We start from the raw sequence: 24,152 nt of genomic DNA, 5'->3' as shown, positions 1-24,152 counted from the left end.
GCTGCCTCCTCAAAGGAACTCCTTCTGCATGTTTCTGAGAAAATACGAACTGACTTAGGGCTGGGGGCCAGAGTGTCCGGAGAGTCTTGCTCCCCAAAGGCCATCCTATCACCATAGACCTTGCTCTACTGTTATAAGTCGTAGCCTTTAAAGTGTCTGAAGGGGAAGAGGTCATCTGATAACTTTACTTCCTAATTCTTTCTAAGTGGACTATAGATTTTTATCAGCCTGAAAAGAATGATTTCTTCCAAGGTAAAAAAAACATTAGCACAGCCAGGTGGTGGTGGCGCACACCTTTAGTCCCAGCACTCGGGAGGCAGAGGCAGCCAGATCTCTGTGAGTTTGAGACTAGCTGGTCTACAAGAGCTAGTTCCATGACAGCCTCCAAAGCCACAGAAAAACCCTGTCTCGAAAAACAAACAAACAAACAAAAACCATTAGCACAGACAAGGAAATATAATCTAAGGCTAATCTGAAGGAAAAACAAACAAACAAACAAACAAACAAACAGTTTTTAAAGCTGTGTGAACTTTGTCTCCTGGCACAGGCTCACAGGCCATATGGCTTCCCTTGGCTGCCACAGATCAAAAGCCAAAGCAGAGTAGCAATGGGCAAAGGGCTCTCATGCCATTTCCAACCACAGACCAAAAGCCTAGTACAGTTCACTGTGGAGACAACTTCCTTCTCTCTTCTCTTTTCACACAGACACACAGACACAGACACACACAGACACACACACACATACCAGTGTACCTTACTTCTCCCTAGGACAGAAGTCCTCCCTCATGCAAGCTGTACTCCAACAGAGAACTGTGCCCTCATGATGATCAGAGTGAGCCAGGGAAGGCAATCTCCTCTTAGAAGTACAGGCTAACAAGTAAAAAGGATCTAAATAGAATATGGGCTTACAATCCTAGTGCATTAACACCACCAGCCAACCATCATTAGTGGCTACTCACATCACAAAAAATAAAAAAATAAATAAAAAAAAAAAGCTATTCAGATTATCTTTTTGTTGCTTATTAAGACAGGGTCTCTCAACTTAACCCAAGCTGTCCGGAAACTGGCCTTGAATTCAGAGAGATCTACCTGCCTCTGCCTCTCCAGTGCTACCAAACTCAGCTGGGTGGCAGATTCTCCAACAGGTCTGGAATTACAGCCAGTTGTGAGCCACCATATGGGAATTAAACCTGGGTCTTCTAGAAGAGTAACCAATGATCTTAGCCACTGCGCCATCTCTCCAGCTCCTATCTACCTTTTAAAAACATGTATCATTCACCTATAAAGCACTCATGAAAAAAATCAAAACAAGTCCCTAGTTCCAATTATGAATTTTAAAAAACTATAAGGACAAACAAGCAAACTAAAATGACATAATGGAAATGCAATCAGAAAAAGACAGACAGCAGGAAGTTTACAGAAAACCATCACCTAGAGCTGAGGAGATGACTCAGTGCATAAGAGTCCTTGCTGCCTAAGCATGAGAATCTGAGTTCAGACCCTACATGTGATCCTGCATGCATGCCTGCAACCCCAGTGCTGACAGGGGAGAAGATAGATCCCCAGAGCTAGTTGGCCAGCCTGCTTAAGAAAAAAAAAAAAAAAAAAAAAAAAAAAAACTAATGACACTATCTCAAAGGGATAAAATGGAAAGCAATGAAGCAGGGCACCGCATGTTCTCTCTGGCTTCCCCATTTGCACACATAGGCACACATGTCCAAATACATAAATGCACACACACAATGCAGCCAAAAATCTTAACTGAAAGAAAAAAAATAACCTAATTTCTTCAACAAACTTAATAGAGAGGGAAACAGATGGTAGAGAAACCTATAGATTAAAAGATTTAAATAGCAGGGAAAGAACCATATTTGGATACTGCTTTGAACAAGCTGTTTTTAAGAGGTTATTATAGGACAATTGGGGAGACAAACAGTGGCTGTTTCATTCTACTCAATGACTATAGGCAAGCACAGTGGCCAACACTGTCAATTCCAACATTCGGGATGGGATGCTGAGGCAGGAGAATTGCCAGGCGTTCAAGGCCAGCGAACTACATAATTACATGGTGAGTTTCTCTCTTTCTCCCCCCTCCCCATCTCATTATTAATTTATTACAAAAACAAAACAAAACCAACCATTATGGGTAGTGTGTAACATATAACTGGAGTTCTGGCTAGTCAAGTGGAGAGACCCCATTCAAGACCAATCTGGTAGACAAACATAGTAAGACCCCACTAAGAAGACATCCCCTACAAACAAATGTGGTGATATCTTTCTTGCACAAATAAAGCCTGTCTGGGGGTCAGAGAATGGACCTTGCCACTAGCTAACCATAGAGATCTAGAGTGCTGGACAGACAGACAGACAGGAAGTTACGTAGCTGGGCAGAAACTTGCCACTAGCTAACCATAGGGGTTCTGGAGGTCTATACAGACAGGTAGGAAGTGACGTAGCTGGGAAAAAACAGGATATATGCAGGGACAAACAGGAAATCACTCTCTTCTCTGCTGAGTGGCTTAAGAGGTAAGGTGTGCTGGGGCTTGCTCCTTCTCTCTGTCCCTCAGACAGGCTTTATTTGTGCAAGAAAGATATCACCACACATGAAAATAAAAAAAAAAAACTTTAAATGATACAACTAAGAATAAAATCTAAGCAAGTCTTAGGAATTGAGGCTTTTTTTCAATGCCAGGAGGGAACACAGGGCTTTGTGCGTATAAGGCAAAGGTTCTACCATCAAGCTGCAATCCCAGATAAATAAAACTGAGATGGAAGGTGGAGAAATGGCTCACTAGGCAGAGTTATTCCTACAAGTCTAATATGACCACAGCACAAGAGTCTGTGGTCTGGTATTGCCTATTAGAAGAGCCGTACTATGTATGGTGGCCACAGCAAGTGCTGAAGAGATGCAGAATCCGGAAGTCTCATACAGGAACTCCAGATGATGCCGCCACTCTAGAAAATGGCTTAGAATCATTTCTCAACCTCTTGACTAAATAAACTCCAGTGTAAAAGTAGAGAGAATCTAGGGAGGTGTCTTAGCGGGTAAAGTGACTGCTTTAAGTATGAGAACCTGAGTTTAGCCCTAAAAGAAAGGTGGATGGCAGTGCCTGCCTGTAACACCAATGCCAGGCAATGAGGACGGGTGGATCCAGGGGTCAAATGGCCAATCAGTCTAACCAAAAAAGTAAATTGCAGGTTCACAGAGAGATCCTGTCCCAAAAATAAGGTGGACAACAAAATGAACACATATGGTGTTGACCTCTGACCTACAAATGCACATGCACACACACATGTACACACACAAAATAAAGTATAAAAAATGGTTAGGAGCTCCTTTAAACTAAACATGTACTTACCATATGGCACTTTTGGGCATTTATTCCCCTAAAATGAAGCCTTATAAAAAATATGTACATAAATGTTTATAGCAGCTTTATTTGTAACAGTCAAAAACTGGAAACCACTTTTCTGGAATATCCTTCAACTAGTGCCTCCATACAATGGAGTAACAGAGGAACTACTGGCACATACAGCAAGCTGAGTGGCTCGAAAAGACATTTCAATGAGCAGAAAACAGCCAAAGTTACAGACTACAGGATTCCATTTACATCACATTCTCAAAAGGGCATATTTGCAGAAATGGCAAACAGACTAGTTCTTGTCAAGGGTTAGGGACAAGAAGGATGTGTGTGACTATGGAGACCAGCAATCTCTAGGTTGACAGAATAGTTACATCTTTGTTGTTTTTCATGAAGGAAACATGATGAACATCCAAAATGAACCTAACCTAGATCTGTATCTTGATTGTGGCGGTGGCTGTATGAATCTACAAATGTGGTAAAGTTGTCCACAACACACACATCTTGTGAAACTGGCAAAATATGAAATGTTACAGATTATGAAAATGCTAGTTCCTTGCTTCTGAATTAAACTAGTTATTGGACTGTTACTACAATGAAACTGAGCAAATAGACTATGATGAACACTCTACTAACTTCTATAACTTCCTATTAATCTATCAATTATCTCATAAGAAAAAATTAATGCAGATATATAGATATATATGAAGAGGTTAATTATGGTAACAAGTAGAAAAGTTTCATAAAGTTTTTGAAACATGGTATTAATGGTCTCTATTTTCTTGAGCACTTCTACTTAATAAACTAATTACAAACCACTATTTTAAGAGGGACTCAAACTAGAATTCCTACATTTTGTTATTAAATACTAATGTAATCTCTGGACAATAAACACTATGTGGCTCCATGTTCAACTTTTTCCTAAAATCTTCAACTCAAATCCCTATATGGCCTGAAGTTCTAGAATATATGTCTTTTATAATATCAAGCAATTTATCAGAATTTAAAGGTGATTGCAAATTAATGAAAAGCCTAGCTCAAATCCATCTTCAACTTCAATGCATAATCACTTCTAAGAAAATCTTTACGTATAATCTTATAGTGTAACAGACATAAAGCATTTTTGGTGTTCCACAGCAGCTGAGTAAATACTCTCAGGTTGAAAGAACATTCTACTGTCCTCTCAACTCCTCAGGAGGCTCTGAGCTATCCAGTCAGCTCTGTAGAAAAAAAAAGAGCACAACCAGATGCTAATAAGTGGACCAACATCCTTCAAAAACAGTGTCTTCCATGGCCCATCATCCTATCAAGAACACGCCACACCTATGTGTATGTGATTAGTAGTCTATAGTATTGTGGGTGTGATCCTGAAATAGTTTCCACCACTAAATGCTGCTCTACCAGTCAAGAGAACAGAAAAAAAAGCTGTGTGAAATCATACAACAGCCAGCTTTTCTAGTTCCCACAGAGGAAGGGCTTGTGATTTTTCTCAGCTTCAGCAGGTATAATACGTACCTAGTCATTGCTCTCATGTCTACCCCATTTTTACAATTCTCAGGTTGTCTGAGAAAGAACTCACCAAGGAAGATGGCCACTTGACAGTCCAGTGTTACCAAAGGAACCCATAACATTGCTTCCCAGAGCCTCCTGAGCTCCTAATACTAGAACAAGTAGCTGTTTCATGAAAGAAACTGAGACAGGGCCACCCAGCATACTAGGATCCAGACTCCTCCCTCACACTGGTCTACCACCCTTTTCTTTCCCCTCTTTCCTCTAATGTCCTAAACTGCCTGTGTGTAAGCACAGGGTAGACTCTAAAAGGCTCTAGCTGATGATTCCCTTTGCTTCTCAACAGCTAAAGATGTAACAGGAGTTTTAAAAGACTACCTGTGCCAATGACCCCAAAAGAAAAAGCACTCACCAGTCAGACACTTTCTCAGAAGATGAAGTCATGCCACGAATGTAACTTAGTCGGGATTAGTAGAACCAAACTCTGAGCAATTCTCAACTATGAATTACAGGTAGCACAGAATCCACAATATAATGTCTCTCCCCACCCCCACTGGTTTTTCAAAACAGGGTTTCTCTGTGTAACAGTTCTAGCTGTCCTGGAACTCACTTTGTAAACCAGGCTGGCCTCAAACTCACAGAGATCCAACTGCCATGTGCCACAACCACCACCACCCAGCAAGACTTTCCTACTTAACCTGTGTTCATCATCCTGATAGATCAGAAGCCCAGCAGGAACACCAATCCCATAATAACACTGAAGAAATAAGCCATGACACCAGCACTAAAGAAAGCCATCAGCACTATTACACAGTGAACAACAAGCACTAGAGGATGGTGCTGCGTGAAGGATGGTGTGGCCCACTGCAGTAAGGAACACAGCCACTTAGCTGTAACATTCGAAGCTGTGTAGTTATCAAGCCCAGCACTGAGCCAGGCTCCTTTCTTAATCGGTTCTTCCTCCCACTCACATTCTTACCTCCTTAGCCCAAACACTGATTCCTTAAACTTGCATTTTTTACAGTGCTGGAATGCATCTTGGTGACAGAGTGAGGACTCCCTAGCTCACCATAAGAGCCCAGGTCAAACTCCCAGAACCACCCAAACATACAAAAGTGAGGCCTTTTCCCCTGAGGTCTCCTTGATATTTCAATGCATCGTCCCAAAATATGACTGAGAAAATCACTTCAGTCTTGACAAACCACACAGAACTTCCCAGGACAGCCACACAACCTCATCCTCATGAGGCTGAAAGGTATCAGGAACCTTCCACAGAAGTTTCGGAACACCAGGTCAGGATCAAGGGCTCTGGCTCTTTACCATCCTTCCTTCTCTACAGCAAGCATTAAATCTCTAAGAAAAGAGCTTCTGGCTAGGCATGATGGCATATGCCTTGGGAGGCAGAAGCAGGATGATTTCTGTGAATTTGAGGTCAGTCTGGTCTACAGAGCAAGTTCCAGGACAGCCAGGACTGTTACACAGAGAAACCCTATCTCAGAAAAACAAACAAAAATGAAAGAAAAGGGCTTCTGGCTCATTTCCATGGGCATGAAAGTGCTGATGGACAGCATCCTACAACACAGTCCACCCTAGAGAAAGGGTACTCTAGAGAGAGGATGTGTGGAAACAATTGGAAAAACAAAAAATAAAAAAGAAGGAAGCTAGGCCTAGTGGCTCAGGTATTATCCCCACTACTCAGGACACTGAGGCAGGAAAATCATAGAATTAAAACCTGCCTGGGCTACAGAGTTAGTTCAAGGCCAGCCTAGGTAACTTAGTGAAACCCTGTCTCAAACAGTAAATGAGAAAGGAAAAGACTCTAGGGATATAGTTCATTGATAAGAGGTCTTTGTATAACTCACAAAAGGTACTGGGGTGAAATCTCCAGCACCTCCAAAGTAAATAACAGAGAATGCAAATACCCTCTGGCTTCAGAGAACAAAGGCTGAGAAAGTACATCCAGAATAGTTTCATTTTGAAAAGAAGACTTTAGGATGAGACCCAAGTACTTTTTTTTTTTCTTTTTCTCTTTTTTCTTTATGGCATTACTAAGGATTGAACCTAAGTACCATACAAGTGTTCTATCACCGGGCTACACCCCCAGCCCTAGTATAGTATTCTACATGAAGAGTGTTTCTATCTAGTGAATAGAAGGGAATTCGTTCATAAAAGAAGGGTTAAACATAAGCTTGCACTTGCAAGAACATGAAGCAAGTTAAAGGAAGAACCAAGACTCAAGAACTCAGTCAATGTGAGGAGTCGGGGTTTAAACTCTTAAAAGTCTTAGGGATATTCAGGGAGTTTAGTCAACCACTGGCACAAGAGATACAAGACATAAAGGATAGCAGTCTCAGAGTTCTAATATCCTGTCCACATGCTATGTGTCCCAAGTCTCTATCTGGAGAGTCAACTCAGAGTCCAGGACCCATAAGTTCCTCATCTACCAGTACAGTACCAGTTAAATCCCAAGAACAGAGAAAAAAAAAAAATGTTAAGAGTCAAACTAAATTTAATGTCAGAATAGTGTTGTGTTGACTTTGCTGAGATTGAAATATTCCATCCTACAGGGAAGCTCCTTAAACAGGAAAGTAAACAACTCAAACAGCTTCAAGAAGTACCTGAAACTGACCAGATTCACTAGGCCCCTCCCTACCAGAGTAAGCAATAAAAGTTTGTATAATATCACACAAGTCCCTCTCAGAGGAGCAAAGCACAGTTGCAAGGAAGACACTTAGAGGAACAGAGCTGCAAAGATGACTTTAAGACCAGACCAGCTTTTAGAAAAGGTTTAAACAAACTAAGGCACCTAAGAACACTGCCCAACCTGTTAAGCTGCCTGCAGGCTGTGCAATGTGCTCCAGGCTCCCAGCTTTGTGAGCTGTCTGTCACCCATGCTGGAGTGGGCTTTGGTGATGCAGCTGTCTTTGAGTCATTTCTACTACTATAAGCAACCTTTCACCCACATTCCTTTAAGTAACCCTAATAATGTATCCATACTTTGATCAGTTGTGAGTATCTGAGGTGAGTAGACAAGTATGTTGTGCCTCCCCAGGGAAAGTTCTGTCACATATCGAATAGCACAACACTGAGAAGTACACTCAGAAGTCAAACATCTAAATACCTGTACTTAAAAGCAAAACTGGGCAGGCAAGATGGTTAAGGAGGTAAAGTTGCTTGCCATCAGCCATGATGGGCTGAGTTCGATCCCCAAGACCCAGAAGAACACCAACTCCCACTATGTTGTCCTGTGACTTCCACTCCCTTCCTTACCTTGGCATGTATGTGCACACATGTACATGCATACATGCAGGCATGCACATACAAAATAAATGTAATTTTTAAGTAATAAAAATGGCAAAACTCCCTTAAAAACTAAGAAATAAAGCCAGACAAATCAAAACAAAAATCATTCAGAACCCAGAGTCTCTTAGCAGACCTTCTTAGAACTGTTTGATGTACCTCTCAACACTATGAAGTCTCAGAAATGAAAAATTAAATCCTAACTGTTGGTGTCTTCTTCTGGAAGCAGGAAGAATAGAAAGTCTGATGTCATGATAAGCCACTTAACAAGTTTACAATCACTTTTTATGCAGTAATCCCTTAGGGAAATGTACATTCCTCCGTGATCCTTCCGAGGACAATACAATATCCAAAGCTTCTGTGAATGAACTTTTCAGGATTTATGTTAAACAGTAAGGAGAAAGGACAACAACTTTTCATCCATCAGAGGCAGCCAGCACTTTGGATTTATAATGTTTCTTTTCTAGAAATAGACAAGAGGCTTCAGGAAAATGCAATTAGGGACCTTCCAGGTATTAGTTGACAGTGATTACCTAACCAGAGCTCATTCCTGTAAGAGAAAACTACCAGAGCCCCTCAGCATCAATTTGTTGTTACTAAACCACAGGTTTATGCTTCGCCTTGGAAAAGCTAACAGAATGGAACCACAAGTCTTTAATAAAAGGTGATGACCATGGAGAGCGCCCTTGAAACTGGGCAAAAATGACTGAGGAAAATGAGGGCAGCTATGAGGCGTTCCCCAGCCCCAGCCCTGAACCACATGACTGCACTTTTCCATAAAAGGTGGGAGTTGTAATAGTAGCGTACAGAACAGATACCAGCCCACTACAGCAGATGGAACCCACCAACTCATTTTACCAGATCTTCAAAAAGGAACACACAACCAGGGCAGACCTGAATGGGGAAAGCTAAGAAAGGTTCACACTAGATTACTAATTGATTTCCTGAGAGGCCTCACTACAGATCAGTACCTGAAGATGAGAAGCAATTTCCAAACTGATTTTCCACACTGGAGCTACACAAACCACACACCATACTTCTCACACATACCACACCACAGCCCAAAAGCTTCATTTTATCAGAAGAAAAAAGAAAGGAAGAGAGAGACTCAGTAACCTAATCCAGCCAACACAGGGGCTCTTCCCAGAGGGAAACCAGGCTGGAAACATTCCCAGCTTATGTACATAATTCACTAGGGCTCAGGTAAGATTCCATTTTGTAAGAGCTGAACTTTAAACACAAAGTCAGTAATGGTGCAACATTCACACACTTAGCACCACGGTCACCCTTAGATGAGAACCACTGCTGCCTGTGCCACAGTGAAAACTTCACAGTGAGAAGCTGCCAGCCATGCACTCCTGGAAAGTTATATCAGGGTTCAGAAGAGCCCACCATCTCTGCCACCCTAAATGCAACTGTCACTCAGTGGTTTCCTCCACAACAGTCCAGGCACAGCAAACGCAAGATTTTTTTTTCTTTTTAAATAAACATAAAGGATAGGCCAAAGGGTCAAGAGCAGGCAGTCAGTGTCTTTCAAGGCTGACAAGATTCTTGTCTGGGATTGGGGGAGGGGAAGGAGCATTCTGGATGTTTCTATTCTTGGCAAGAAGAGGACCTCCTGATCCTAACCATCTAAAGACGCTAAGGCAAGAACGTTCGCAGGAAGTTAATACTATTCCAGCGCTAAGGGACTTCATCTTGGGGTGTGGTGATGGGGACCAAGGTGTGGAGGACAGGAAGGGGATCAGCGGCAGGCTGAACTCCAGGGCATGGGAGGAGGCAGAAGAGCAATGCGAATGCATTGGGAAGGTAATGGACAGTTAGAAGGAGAGAAGGAAGGTGGGAATGACTACATGAGGGAAGTGGATAGCTGAAGGAAATTTCAAAGAAAGCTCGGCTGAGACTGGCCAAGCGATTAAGAAATGAATAGCCACCGATGCTCTGGAGAAGGCCCCGCCGGGGCTCCCCACCCCCAGCCCCCTGTGGGTGTGTGCCCCGCTGTGCGTGTGTGCCGGGCGAAGGCCGCAGCGCCAGCACTTACCCCACGACTCCCTGGTTGTAGTTCCTCCGCTTCCACGGGGTCCCGCTGTACACGCCCCCGCCACCGTCCGCCCGGCCGCCCCCGGCCGCGTGGCCTCCGCTGGGCTGCAGCAGGCTGTAGTTGAGTCCGTAGGTGCTGGCCTTGTTATCGCGCTTCCTCTTGTTGCTGCTGCCCGAGGCCGGGTCGCCTGTCTCGGAGGTGGGGAGCGCAGCCGCGGGACGCGGGGACGAGGGCGCCGACGGGACCGGCGACGCCGAGGGGCCCGCCGCTGCCCGCCGTGCCCAGGCCGCCGGCTGGTGGTGGTTGTTGTTGTTGTTGGTCGTCTCCAGGGGCAGGAAGTCCCGCTGCTCCGCGGGCACGGCGAGGCCGCCCAGCGGGCGCTCACCGGAGCGGAACATGCCGACCGGAGCCGGGCCGTGCCGCCGGGGCTGCCGGGGCCGCTGCCGCTCCCGCCGCTGGCCGTGCCGCCGCTCGCGCTGCTCGCGCCGCTGCTGTGACAGTGGTGGTTGAAGTAGAGGTTCCTCAGCCCTTGGGTCGTCTCCCAGATCTGCATCCACAGACTGTTGGACGGTCCGAGCTGCTCTGGCTGGAACCAGGCGATCCTCGGATCCATCAAACGGCGGCGGCCGCTGCCCCCGCCCCTCCCGGCCGCCCGCAGGGCCGCCGCCGCGCCCGCCGCCTCAGGCGCACGCCCGGCCTCGGGCGCCGCCGGCCGCCGCCACCCGGTTTCCGCGCGGGCGGCGCGGTTCGCGGCAGGGAGCCTGGCCGGCGCCGGCGGCGTCGCTCCCGCCCGGGGCTCGCAAGCCCTCCCCCCTCCCTCCCGCCCCTCCGCCGAGCCCCTGTCACCGGGGTTCCGTGCAAATGGCGGCGGCGGAGGGCGGGCTCCCGAGAAGGGCGAGCGCGGCGGCGGCGGCGGCGCAGCGGCGGCGGCGGCGGCGGCAGCGGGACGCGTCCTGCCTCCGTAGCGTCCGCGCTGCTCGGCCCCGGGCGGGGCCTCCCCCGGCTCCGCCCCTCGCTCCGCTCCGCCCCGCCCCGCCGCCGCGCTCGCCCCGCCCCGCCCCGTCCCGCTGCCTGCCGTCCGCGGGCGTCCCCGAGGCCGCACCGCGCGTCACAGAGGCCGCGGCAGGCTACGGGCAGCGGAGCCGCAACCGCCCGGCCAAACGTCCCGCGCTGGCCTAGTCGGGGTCGCACGTACCTGGGCCTCCGGGCACCTCGGACGCGCGCGCCGCCGCCCGGCTCCCTTCCCTCTGCGGCACCACCGGGGCACACGAGGCGGCTGCCGACTCCGCGGAAAGTGACTGGTTTGCGCCGCCCCACCTCCCTCCGGACGGCCCGCTCCGCCCCTTGGTCCGGGCGCGGCCCCGGGGTTCCCGGACGCGCGCTGCGCGCGCACTGAAACAGCGGGCTTCCGCTCAGGGGCCGGGCATGCACGCGACTGCACGCGCACCTCGGTTCCGGAGCGGTCTCAGAAGCACCCTGTATCGCGTGTCCTAGCACCCGTACCCGGCTCGATGGCTACGCAGCACGGTTGCTCCAAGATGCACTTACAGGCTCTAAACTCCTTAACTTTCCAAACTCGAAAACTCGAAGCCTTTTAAACTTAAAATGACTATCGTTGCAGTTAAGTGGATGTTTTCCATTGAATGGTCATTTGTGTAGCTTTCTTGGAACACGAAAAATTAACCCCTAAAAGGGGGAATTTTCAGTATAGATCATCAAGAGAAAAGTGGAATACTTGAAGCGCGAGCATGCTTCAAACTTAATGCAAATTCCAGAACAAGTCCCTGACACGGGTTTTGACTCTGCCCAACTCAGTATCCTGGAAAGTTTGGGTTGTTGTTGTTGCTTTTATTTATTTACTTATTTTGCAAAGGATAAAAACTTGTCGCCTGGCGGTAGTGGTGCACCCTGCCTCGAAAAACAAAACAAAACAACAAACTAACTTGTTTGTCACAGAATGAAGCATTAATCTACGGTTTTTTTGTTTGTTTGTTTTTCTTGCTAAAAAAGAATACAATGTCCACTAATTGGGCTAATTGTAACTCAGCTGGTAGAGTGCTTGCCTATCACACTAGAAGAAGCCCTGAGGTTGATTTCAGATCCCCAGCACTGTATAGACCAAGCAGGAGATTCATGTTCATCCCCAGCTACATAGCAACTTGAAATATGTTAAGACCCTAGTCTCTCTCTCTCTCTCTCTCTCCTCTCTCTCTCTCTCTCTCTCTCTCTCTCTCTCTCTCACACACACACACACAGAGCCTACTATGAATACCCACTATGAAGACATTGTTAAACATGCTTCCATTCTCCCCCAAATCTCTGTGTACAATATGTGTCAATACTCAGTAATTCAGCACTTTTCCCCGGATGTCTGATAACACATTAAATACTACCACCACTAGTATCTTAAATTTTTGTGTATTTTAAAATATTTTAGTTACAATAGAAATTCATTCAATTAATTCAACAAATATATCTCAGGCAATTATATGCCAGGTTAAGAGGATATAGCAAAGAACAATGCTGATTAAGTCCTTGCTTTCATGGACTTTGTATTCCAGTGTGTGAAGCATACAAAGTCAGACACTGGTCAATGCTATGGGGGCAAGAAGGCTAACGGGACAGTGAGAGCATGCTAATTTTAGATGAGCTAATCAGGGAAGGCTGCTCTGAGGTAGTGATATTTGAGAAGGGACTTAAGTAAGAGACTAGGCCATGACCATCTTGATCTATTAGATGGAGTAGCAAGTCCAAAGGCCCTGAGGCAGAAATCTGCTTTGTGTATAACATAATAAAGCAATATAATGAAATATTGAATGTGTGGCATAGAGCCATATAGTATATATTCTGGAAGGTTCCTTAAAAATTGTCCAACCCAGAGATGGCTTGTTTGGTTAAGTGTTTCCCATGTAAGTATGAAGACTTAAATTTGATCCCCAACACCCACATTAAAAACTGGGCATAGTGTTTTGTGCTGGTAATTCCAGGGCAGTTCAACAGACCTAGCCTACTTAGCAAGTTCCAGGTCCTGGTCAGAGAGACTGTCTCAAACAAGGCTGAGCTTGCAAGATGGTTCAGTGAAGTGGCTTGGATTCACATGGTAGAAGAGAAACCACCTCCCTGAGTTGATCTCTGACCTCAACATGTGTGCAGTAACACACACACACACACACACACACACACACACAGAGAGAGAGAGAGAGAGAGAGAGAGAGAGAGAGAGAGAGAGAGAGAGAGTAAAAGTTGTTGCAAACAGAATCATCCAGCCTATACCAGCTATAGTGGCACAAGACTGATTCCAGTTACTTGGGAGACTGTATTACTCAAAACAATCTACATTATAATGACAAGGGAAGAAAAAAAAAAGCTATTACAAACCTAGGCATTTTTCTCCATGCTCCAGTATCCTGTGTGTTTTCAGTGTGCTTTTTCCTGTAGGAGAAAATGTTGAGCCGATTGTCTTAACTTGGATGATTTCTGAAGCACTAAAGTTCCACACAGTCCAAATTGAGTGGAGCAATGAAACTTAGCTGAGAATCACACAAATTTAAATGTTTTTACTATTATTGAATAAAATGGGAAGTTACACATACAAACTGCCACATGATAATTTTATCATTAATAATCATCATTATAACTAATTCTATGACAGTATGTGATTCAATTACTCATCTCTGGTTAATAAGAACTGTGAGTGATACCTATATACTAATTAGTATCTTCTGTGTTTAGGTTGTGAAGCATTTGTTTCAGGCATTAATAACCCGAGACTTAGTCCCCATTTATGTACTTGCCCCTTTAGTACAAAATATACACCATCACTACATGTGTAGTAGCATCTTGCCTTGCCAGTGAACTTGTAGTGGTGACCACACCCTTTGGGCATGGTTCCAGGTGCAGACATGATGAATTATAAGGTATTGGTGGCGGGGGGCACAGCCAGCTAAAGCTCTCTTGGGTTGCAGAGAGAATCAGAAAAGCAGAGACTACATCTTCTGAAGCAGGAAGACCAGGGTGGTTATTACTATGATCTGTGTAAGTGCTGCCCTAATAAATACCTATTTCATCATTTATCTTGAGTCTGGTAGACTCATTTAAAGCCTGCCTTCACACATGTTATTTTTCTCTTCCATAAATAAAGAGGATTCTGCCAGGCAGTAGTGGTGCACTCCTTTAATCCCAGCACTTGGGAGGCAGAAGCAGATGGATCTCTGTGAGTATAAGGCCAGCCTGGTCCAGGACAGCCAGAGCTACACTGAGAAGCCTTGCCTTGAAAGACCAAATGATGATGATGATGATGATGAAGATGATGATGATGATGATGAAGAATAGGATTCCAAGCACATAAATATTTTCTAATAACTCTTCAAAATAAGCAGTGTGAAAGCCTGTATCTTATTGAAGATAGTCAAAATGTCCTCTACTATTTATTCAAGAAACAAAACTCAAGTTGCTGCAGCTCAGGGATCCTTGGTGTGTAGTGGTTAATTTTACATGTCAAATATTGTTTCAGTAAGTGTGACAGGGTGTTTCCCTCAATGGGATAAACATGAGAATCACTGACTGAGTAAAGCAGATGGCCCTCCCAATGTGGGTAGGCCTCCCTCACCAGTCTCATCATCCAGTCATTGAGACCTGAATAGAAAAGATTAAAAAAAAAAAACCTGAGGAAAAGGAAATTTGCTTTCTATGCCTGACTGCTCCTGCTAGAACACCAGACTTCTGCTCTCAGCTGGGACCGAGGTCATCAGCCCTCCAGGTCACCAAGATGTACTACTAGTTTGCCTGGGCCACAGGGTGGAGATGGCAGACCATAGGATTTTTCAACCTTTCTATGCATATAAATCATTTCCTTATAATGCATTAAAAATATATGTGTATGTATATCCTATTCTGTTCTTCTGGAGAATGACAATGCAGACTTTGTTCCTAAAAATGGTCCCAGAGGAACAGAATATGCACAGTGATCTCTGATATTAGCAGTGGAACCCTTAAAAGGTAGAAACTTCTTAGGGAAAGTTGGATTACTGGAGACATGCCCTCAGAGGGGATACTGGGAATATATACATTTTGACTAAACATCTGACAGAAGCAAATTGGGAGCTGGAGGACTTTATTTAGGTTCCTCGTTTCAGAAGATTCAGCACATCATGTCAAGAAAAACACGGTGGCAGGATCAGCTCAGTCTTGGTCAGTGGGAACTTGAGGCAGGTGGTCACAACACAGCTGGGCCAGGAAGCAGAGAACTAGTAGGCCAGAACCAGAGGACCTAAACCTCAAGGTTCCATGATCTGCCACAACAGTATTACCAGCTGGAGACCAAGTAAATGTTTAAGCCTGTAATAGGCCTGTGAGGGATATTCCACATTAAAACCATAATGGGCTCTGGCCCTTTTATCTCTGTCTTCTGTTTCCTGGTCACCAGTGAGTCAAGCCATTTTGTTCAGCTATATGTCCCCAGCATGATGTACTGCCTCATGACAGGCTCACAAGCATTTGGCCAGCTAGCAAGGAACTGACCCCTATGAAACTATGGGCCAAAGCAAAACTTTCCTCCTCGAAAGTTGATTATCTCAACTAATTTGTAACACTCATGCAACATTACAGATGAGTTCTAAATTGGTTCCAGAATTTTTAGAATTAGTGTTGTGATCTGATAGGATATAAACTACTCCCTGTCAAGTGTAGTGGTTCTCAACCTTCCTAATGCTGCAATCCTTTATACAGCTCCTCATGTTGTGGTGACCCCAAACATAAAATTAATTTTGTTGCTATTTCATGGCTACAATTTTGCTAATTTGGTTTTTTGTTTGGTTGGCTGGTTTTGGTTTTTCCAGACAGGTTTCTTTGTATAGTCCTGGATGTTCTGGAACTAGCTCTATAGACCAGGTTGGCCTCAAACGCATAGAGCTCTGCCTGCCCCTGCCTCCTGAGTGCTGGGATTAAAGGCACCACCACCTGTCTAAACTGTCAAATGTGGGGCTTAAACCCATGATCCTGGGATTAATAGTCCCATACTCTACCAACTGAGCTATCAGCAACTTTTCCTACTGCTACTAATTGGAATGTAAATATCTTTCTTAGACGACCCCTGTGAAAGGGACATTTGACAACCCCCCCCCCAAAGGGATCAGATCCTGCAGGTTGAAAACCACTGGTCTAGTAGTAAGGACAGTCCTTAGGTCCTATAAAGTGATACAGCTGTAAAGGTGTGGTGTGTGTGTGTGTGTGTGTGTGTGTGTGTGTGTGTGTGTGTGTGTGTGTACTTAAAAAATGTATATGCATTTGACACTGGTAATCAACTATTTTTAAAAACAACAACATGAAGAGCTGGAGCAAAAGCTTAGTGATAGAGTGCTTGGAGCATGCAATGAGGCCCTGGGTCATTGCACAGCATCACATAAAGCAACCATATGGCACATGCTTATTATAATCCTAGCACACAGGAGAACCAGATGTTCAAGACCATTCTTAGCTGTACAGTAAATTCAAAAGCAGCCTGGGCAATAAGAGACCCTCTCAAAGAGATGTGGGGAGGAAAAGAAAGAAAAGGAAATATGAAGCTGGATGTATATGGCACTTCCAAAAGTTCAGAATGGATCTGGGGAGATGGCTCAGTGGATAGGAGTACTTGCAATTCAGGCATGAAGACTGGAGTTCAAATGCCCAGAACCCATCTTAAAAAGCTGGAGGCCACTACACACACCTGTAACCCCTGACCTGGAAGGGTAAAGGGCAGAATCCCTGAGGCTTACTGTCCAGTATAGTTTCAGGTTCAATGAAAGCCCGTTTCAAGAAATAAGACAAATGATAATAGAATGGGAAACCTCACATCATCCTCTAGCCTCTCTTCTCACGCATACGCATGTATGCATATGCCACATACACATACACAAGAAAAAATTCTGAAACCCAATTAATGTAATTAACTAAGCTGGTTACTGCTAATGTAATTGGACAACACAGTAAAAGAAAAAGATGCTGTAGTATAACAAAACTTTCTAGGGAGATGTAACACAACACACATATTTACTGACCACAGATAGGGATCGCATAACAGACCAGAGTACAGACACCATCGAAGTTCAACTTGGTGAACCAATGAGTTTATTGGGGTTACTCACAGGAACAGAAATTACTCAAAGACAGCTGCATCACCAAGGCCCACCCCAGCATGGGTGACAGCTCAAAAAATCTGGGAAACCTGAAGCACACTGCACAGCCTGCAGGCTGCAAATAGATTGGACAGTGTCCTTTCTAAGTTGTCTAAACTTCCAGGCAGCTCAGCTAATTTCTACTTCTTCCAAGCAGCTGGTTGGTCTCAGTTGGTTGGTTTGCAGCTTGGCTTGTCTGAATCTTTTTCGCAGCTTGACTTGGGTCCATCTGAGAGGAACTCTCAGTTTTTATTGCTTACTTTGGCGGGGAGGGGCCGAGAGAATCTGATCAGTTTCAGGGACTTCTTGAAGCTGTTTTGAGTTGTTCACCTTCCTGTTTGAAGAACTTTCCTGAAGGATGGAATGTTTCAATCTCGGAGAAAACTGTTACATGGCACTCCATGCCTTTCTCTGACTCTTACATTCTTTCTGCCCCCTCTTCCACAATGATCCCTGAGCCTTGTAGGCAGTGACTATAGATGCCCACATATGGCTAAGAGGTAGACCATCATGCCACAATATTAGTCACTTGTACTCAGGAGCTCCACCAGTGGTTATGAAGTGAGGCTGACAACAGTGATCTATGGGCATAAATACATATTTAGAAGGCAATTTGACAGGAACATCATATTTATCTATTTTAAATAAACTTTTATTTAAATTAAAAACAATCTTTTATTTTACATACCAATCCCTGTTTCCTTTCCTTCCTGTTCTCCCATGCCCCCCACCAACCCCCCATTTCACTCCCATCCACTTCCCAGGAAGGGTGAAGCCTCCCAATGGGGATCATCAAAGTCTGTCACATCATTTGGGGCAGGGCCGAGGCCCTTCCCCCCTGTATCTAGGCTAAGAAAGTATCCCTCCATAGGGAATGGGCTCCCAAAGTCCATTTGTGCACTAGGGATAAATACCTGTTCCACTGCCAGAGGCCCCATAGACTGCCCAGGCCTCCCAGCTAACACCCATGTTCAGGGAGCCTGGTTCAATCCTATGCTGGTTCCTCAACTGTCAGACTGGGGTCTGTAAGCTCCTCCTTGCTCAGGTCAGTTGTTTCTGCGGGTTTCCCCAGCATGGTCTTGACCCCTTTGCTCATCATTCCTGCCTTTCTACAACTAGATTCCAGAAGTTCAGCTCCGTGCTTAGCTGTGGATCTGTTTCGGCTTCCATCAGCTACTGAGTGAAGGCTCATGTTTGTCTTTCGGTGTCTGTTACCACACGCAGGCTGATTTCTTCTAGTTCCATCCATTTGCCTGCAAATTTCAAGATTCCATTGTTTTTCCCCCCCACTGAGTAGTACTCCATTGTGCAAATGTACCACATTTTCTTTATCCATTCTTTGGTTGAGGGGCATCTAGGTTGCTTCCAGGTTCTGGCTATTACAAATAATGCTGCTATGAACATAGTTGAACAGATGTCCTTGTGGTATGAATGTGCATCCTTTGGGCATATGCCTAAGAGTGGAATTGTTGGATCTTGAGGTAGACTGATTCCCATTTTCCTGAAAAACCACCAAAGTGGTTGTACAAGTTTGCACTCCCACCAGCAATGGAGGAGTGTTCTCCTTTCTCCACATCCTCTCCAGCAAAAACTGTCTTTGGTGTTTTTGATTTTAGCCATTCTGACAGGTGTAAGATGGTTATCTCAGAGTTGTTTTATTTGCATTTCCCTGAAAGAAATTAAAGAAGATACCAGAAAATGGAAAGATCTCCCATGCTCTTGGATAGGCAGGAGCAACATAATAAAAATGGCATTCTTACCAAAAGCAATCTACAGATTCAGTGTAATACCCATCAAAATCCCAGCACAATTCTTCACAAACCTTGAAAGAACAATACTTAACTTTAGATGGAAAAACAAAAGACCTAGGATAGTCAAAACAACCCTGTACAACAAAGGAACTTCTGGGGGCATCACCATCCCTGACTTTTTTTTTTTTTTTTTTTTTTTTTCAAGACAGGGTTTCTCTGTGGCTTTGGAGGCTGTCCTGGAACTAGCTCTTGTAGACCAGGCTGGTCTCAACTCACAGAGATCCACTGCCTCAGCCTCCTGAGTGCTGGGATTAAAGGCGTGCACCACCACCGCCCCGCACCACCATCCCTGACTTTAAACTCTATTATAGAGCTATAGTAATGAAAACAGCTTGGTATTGTCACAAAAACAGACAGGCAGACAAATGGAATCTAATTGAAGACCCTGATATTAACCCATATACTTATAAACACCTGATCTTATACAATGGAAAAAAGAAAGCATCTTCAACAAATGGTGCTGGCAAAACTGGATGCTGGCTTGTAGAAGACTGCAGATAGATCCATATCTATCGCCATGCACAAAACTTAAGTTCAAATGGATCAAAGACCTCAACATAAATTCAGCCACACTGAACCTCTTAGAAGAGAAAGTGGGAAGTACCCTTGAATGAATTGGTACAGGAGACTTCTTCCTGAACATAACACCAATAGCATAGACACTGATATTGACAATAAATGGGACCTCCTGAAACTGAGAAGCTTCTGTAAGGCAAAGGACACAGTCAACAAGACAAAATAGCAGCCCACAGAATGGGAAAAGATCTTCACCAACCCTATATCTGACAGAGAGCTGATTTCCAAAATATACAAAGAATTCAAGAAGCCAGTCACCAAAACACCAAATAAACCAATTAAAAAGGGGGGTACTGTACTAAATAGATAATTCTCAATAGAGTAATCTAAAATGGCTGAAAGGCACTTAAAAATTTGTTCAACATCTTTAGCCATCAGGGAAATACAAATCAAAACACATTTATCTAAAAAAAAAAAAATGCAAGTTGCTTTCTCATTGGGACCTATGACCTTCCTCTCTAGCCACAGATTTTTGTCCTGACTTATAGTAGCAGAGGTAGATTCTTTTATATAGTGGGCTTTAAATCAAATTAGATGGCTGTTAGTCTTACACACAATGAACAAGCCACTATTGCACAAATAGGCATATCCTGCCTAGCATGTTGGTATTTCAGCATTCGGGGTCCATAGAAAGTTGCTGGCATGGCCCCTTCTGGCACTATGAAAGCCAGTCAGTAGGGTAAGAGTTTCTAGTTCAGTTCCAAAATAATTTCTTCATGTCCTATAGTCAAAACATGCACATGTGGTATCTTGAGCAACAGGATCTTATAGTCCAGCTTTGGCATACAATAAAAACAGCAGTAATGATTTGTGGGCCCTCAGGGGCTTCCCTAACCCTCACAGGGAAGTAGCCTACCCCTGGCACTGGGGTTTTCATTCAATAAGCTGATGGCCTCTGGAGATGTCCTTTTTCATATATTTTGGGTTTTGTTTGTTTGTTTTAGTTAACTCAGCTCCAGTAGGGTTATAAAGTAAGCAGAAGTAATATTGCACCTGTTTGTCTCTCCAGTGGTTTTCCAAATCTGCAAAACTCGTAGAGGTTCATTTATATAACCAAACCTTTCCCAGAGGATGAGAAGCAGGCCAGGCAACATCTAGAACCATCATCTGTAACAGACAGTGAGTTTGCACAGATAACCTTGGTGCAGCACTGTCAAAGTCTGTTGTCACCTGTTCTCGGGAAGTGTCAGATGACCCCAGAAGTTCACAATAAAAAGATATTAAAGTCAAACATAAGCAATGTCTAATACAGCAGAGAACGGTTCCATCCATTTGTATCCCTTGCTTCCTCCACAGATCAAGATTGTTGCAAAGCATGGACAGGAGGCTCTAACCTAAGCAGCTCCCTGTAATTTTTGGTCACTCTTTCTGAGCCATCATGTTCCCATATGGCAGAGCTCTTTCACAGGGTCTCCCTGTGTTTCTCCACACCTGATAAACTCAGTGGGCCTCACTTAGTCTGCTCAGATCTACTCAGGGACATCAACGATGAATGTGGCCGTACTTTCTCCTGCCACAGTTGCTGGTCAGAGTGGCGCTGAGTTAGCATAGTGGCTGTAGCCTCTTAACTCACTATACCTGGCTGTTACAACTGTTCCTGAGTGAACAAACAATCTCCATCCCTACTGTAACCTTCTTCTGGAAGGAAATGTTCCCCATCTGTATGTTGTATTCTCCTCTTCCTACTACAGCTCTGTCTTGAAGGCTATCTTCTGCTTTTGACACCTTTCTCACCCTCTCATTTATCTAAGGTACTTGACAAGTCACAGACTAACTGAGAGGATGCAATTCTTGTTGAAATTGTTCCTTTACATTAACAAGGCCACCATCTGCTAGGCCACCATCTTGTCCTTAGATGCATTTCTAACCATACACAATGGAGGCCAGGCAACCTCTGCCGTTGCTTACTAACAATCTTGACCCTTATGTGTGCTACTCTCAAAGATTGCAAAATTCCCTCTAAACCTTCAACTGTTTTCAGGGCCTCTCCATATTCACATTGTAGACCCCACCCATCAAGCAGGCATGCCACCCCCTACCACATAGACGAAGACTGCCATCCTGGGATTCCTCTCACAGACACTCCTAATCCTGATGGCTCAACCTTAGTTGCATGTATCGTGAGGACAAAGACACACTAACATACACTGAACAGGAAAGGACAAACTCATCTTCAGTTCTGTCAAATCCCTGATCAGGGGCCAATTATGCTGTGTGACAAAACTTTTCCTGGGGAGATGCAACACACATGTCTGCTCATCCCAGATAGGGAATCCATGACAGACTGAAATATGGATGCTGCCAAAGTTCACCTTGGTGAACCAATGAGTTTTATTGGAGTTACTTACAGGAATATGGGTGAGGGGTCACTTACAGGAGAACAGTGACTCAAAAACAGCTGCATCAACAAAGCCCACCCCAGAATGAGTGACAGCTCACAAAATCTGGAAACCTGGAGCACACTGCACAGACTGCAAACAGCTTAACAGGTTGGACAGTGTTCTTTCCAGGTGCCTAAGTTGGTCTAAACCTCTTCCAGGAAGCTCATCTGGTTTCTGCTTCTTCTAGGCAGCTGGTCCAGTCTCAAAGTTGTCTTTGCAGCTTGGCTTCCTCGTGTCTGAGAGGAACTCTCAGCTTTAATTGCTTACTCTGGCAGGGAGGGGCCTAGTGAACCTGGTCAGTTTCAGGGACTTCCGGAAGTTTCCAGTTTAAAGAGTTTCCCTGCAGGATAGAATGTTTCAATCTCAGAGGAAACTGTTACACAACAGATACCCTCAAGAACTCAAATTAACAATTCCCAGGATAAATGACCTAACACTGGTCCTCAACCTTCCTAATGCTGCAATCCTTTAACACAGTTAGTTCTTCAAGTCATGGTGACCACACACCCCACCAGCATAAAATTATTTTTGATGCAACTTCATAAATGTAATTTTGCTACTGTTACAAATCATAATGTAAATATCTATATGCAACCCTTGTGAAAGGGTCGTTCAACCCTCACAAACGGGGTCGTGACCCACGTGTTGAGAACTACAGACCTATCCTGGAGACTAACCTCTTTTTGGTGTAGGCCTGAGACTACTGCAAATCAAATGCTGGACCTTGTCCTGTGACTGACTGGATTCTGAGGCAAACTGAATTCCCAGCCTCCCAGCATGTCTACTGTTAAAGTGAGGTGACTGGTTGGGAAAAGAACAGGATGCTGTAATTTGGAGTGTGTTTGTGTGGGAGGACCCGGAGCAGGAGCACTGAGCATGAAACACTGATGAGTCTTCATCACTAGAGGCCTTTCCACCCAAAGTAGAAACAGTCCACCCGCCCTAGGGGCCTCTCTACCAACCTCCTCATTCTCAGTTCAGGTAACAGAGAATTGCTTGAGAGAAACTGGAATGGCCTCTCTTGAGGCAGATCTTGTACAGAACCCTGCTCACTCTCCTCAGGAACAACTCCCACCTCCCTCTTTGCTTCTAGGCCTACAACTAGACTGAAGTCACAGCAGACCACTAAATGTGAAGTACGACATACAAACCATGAAGAGGTGGGCCAAATTTCAAACAAAACAAAATGCTTGAGCCTACTAACAAGCTGTACATAAATGGAAACAGAGGAGTGAATGACAATGGACACTGAGAGTGTAAGACAAGGCCAGAGGGGACACCAAGTTGAATTTGTTGATATGGGCTCACTACATAGAGACTCTGTTGCCTTTCTCTTCCCCCATGTCTTAGTTGGGATTTCTATTACTGTGGAGAGACACCTGACCACGGCAACTCTTATAAAGGAAAACATTTAATTGAGGAGGCTTACTTACAGTTCAGAGGTTCACTCCATTATCATGGTGGGACATGGAAGTTTGCAGGCAGACATGGTGCTGAAGAAGTAGCTGAGTGTCCTACATCTTGACTTGCATGCAACAGGAAGTAGTCTGAGATACTGGGCGTGGCTTGAGCATATATGAGAGCTCAAAGTCTGACTTCATAATGACAGACTTCCTCCAACAATACCACACCTACTCCAACAAGGCCACACCTCCTAAAAGTACAACTCCCTTTGGGGGCCATTTTCTTTCAAACCAACACCATCCCTTCTTCCTCTTTCTCTTTCTTTATACATATGCATGAGTGTACACATGAATGTATTAAGGATTGGATACAGAACTTTACACATGCTAGAAAAAGCTCTGCCATCAACATATACCCTCCAAACCCATTCTGCCTTCAGTGCTACAGTTCAAAGAGTTATAAAATGTTGTTTGCTTGGGTGGCTCAAACATGGACCAAACCCAGATGGAGCAAGCTAAAAAAAAATTCCCTGCCTCAGCTTACCATAAAGGAAAACACTGAAAAGCCTAGAGAGATTGGAATGTTTGGCATAGGCATGTTTCAAGGTTTCAGAT

At 44.6% G+C, this 24,152-nt stretch overlaps 1 protein-coding gene across 1 annotated transcript in view; it reads right to left on the bottom strand.

Moving 5' to 3' along the window:
- Tent4b (terminal nucleotidyltransferase 4B) overlaps positions 1–10,878 on the bottom strand; it is a 57,954-nt gene extending 47,076 nt beyond the window's left edge. The window contains 2 exon segments of the mRNA XM_027405524.2: positions 10,213–10,630; positions 10,633–10,878. Of these exon segments, the coding sequence (XP_027261325.1) occupies positions 10,213–10,630; positions 10,633–10,825 (611 nt within the window). The 5' untranslated portion in view covers positions 10,826–10,878.
- Between the last annotated feature and the right edge of the window lie 13,274 nt (positions 10,879–24,152).

Source organism: Cricetulus griseus, chromosome 3 (genome assembly GCF_003668045.3).
Source record: "Cricetulus griseus strain 17A/GY chromosome 3, alternate assembly CriGri-PICRH-1.0, whole genome shotgun sequence".
Taxonomy (NCBI): Eukaryota; Metazoa; Chordata; class Mammalia; order Rodentia; family Cricetidae; genus Cricetulus; species Cricetulus griseus.
This window is presented reverse-complemented; position numbering and strand designations above follow the sequence as displayed.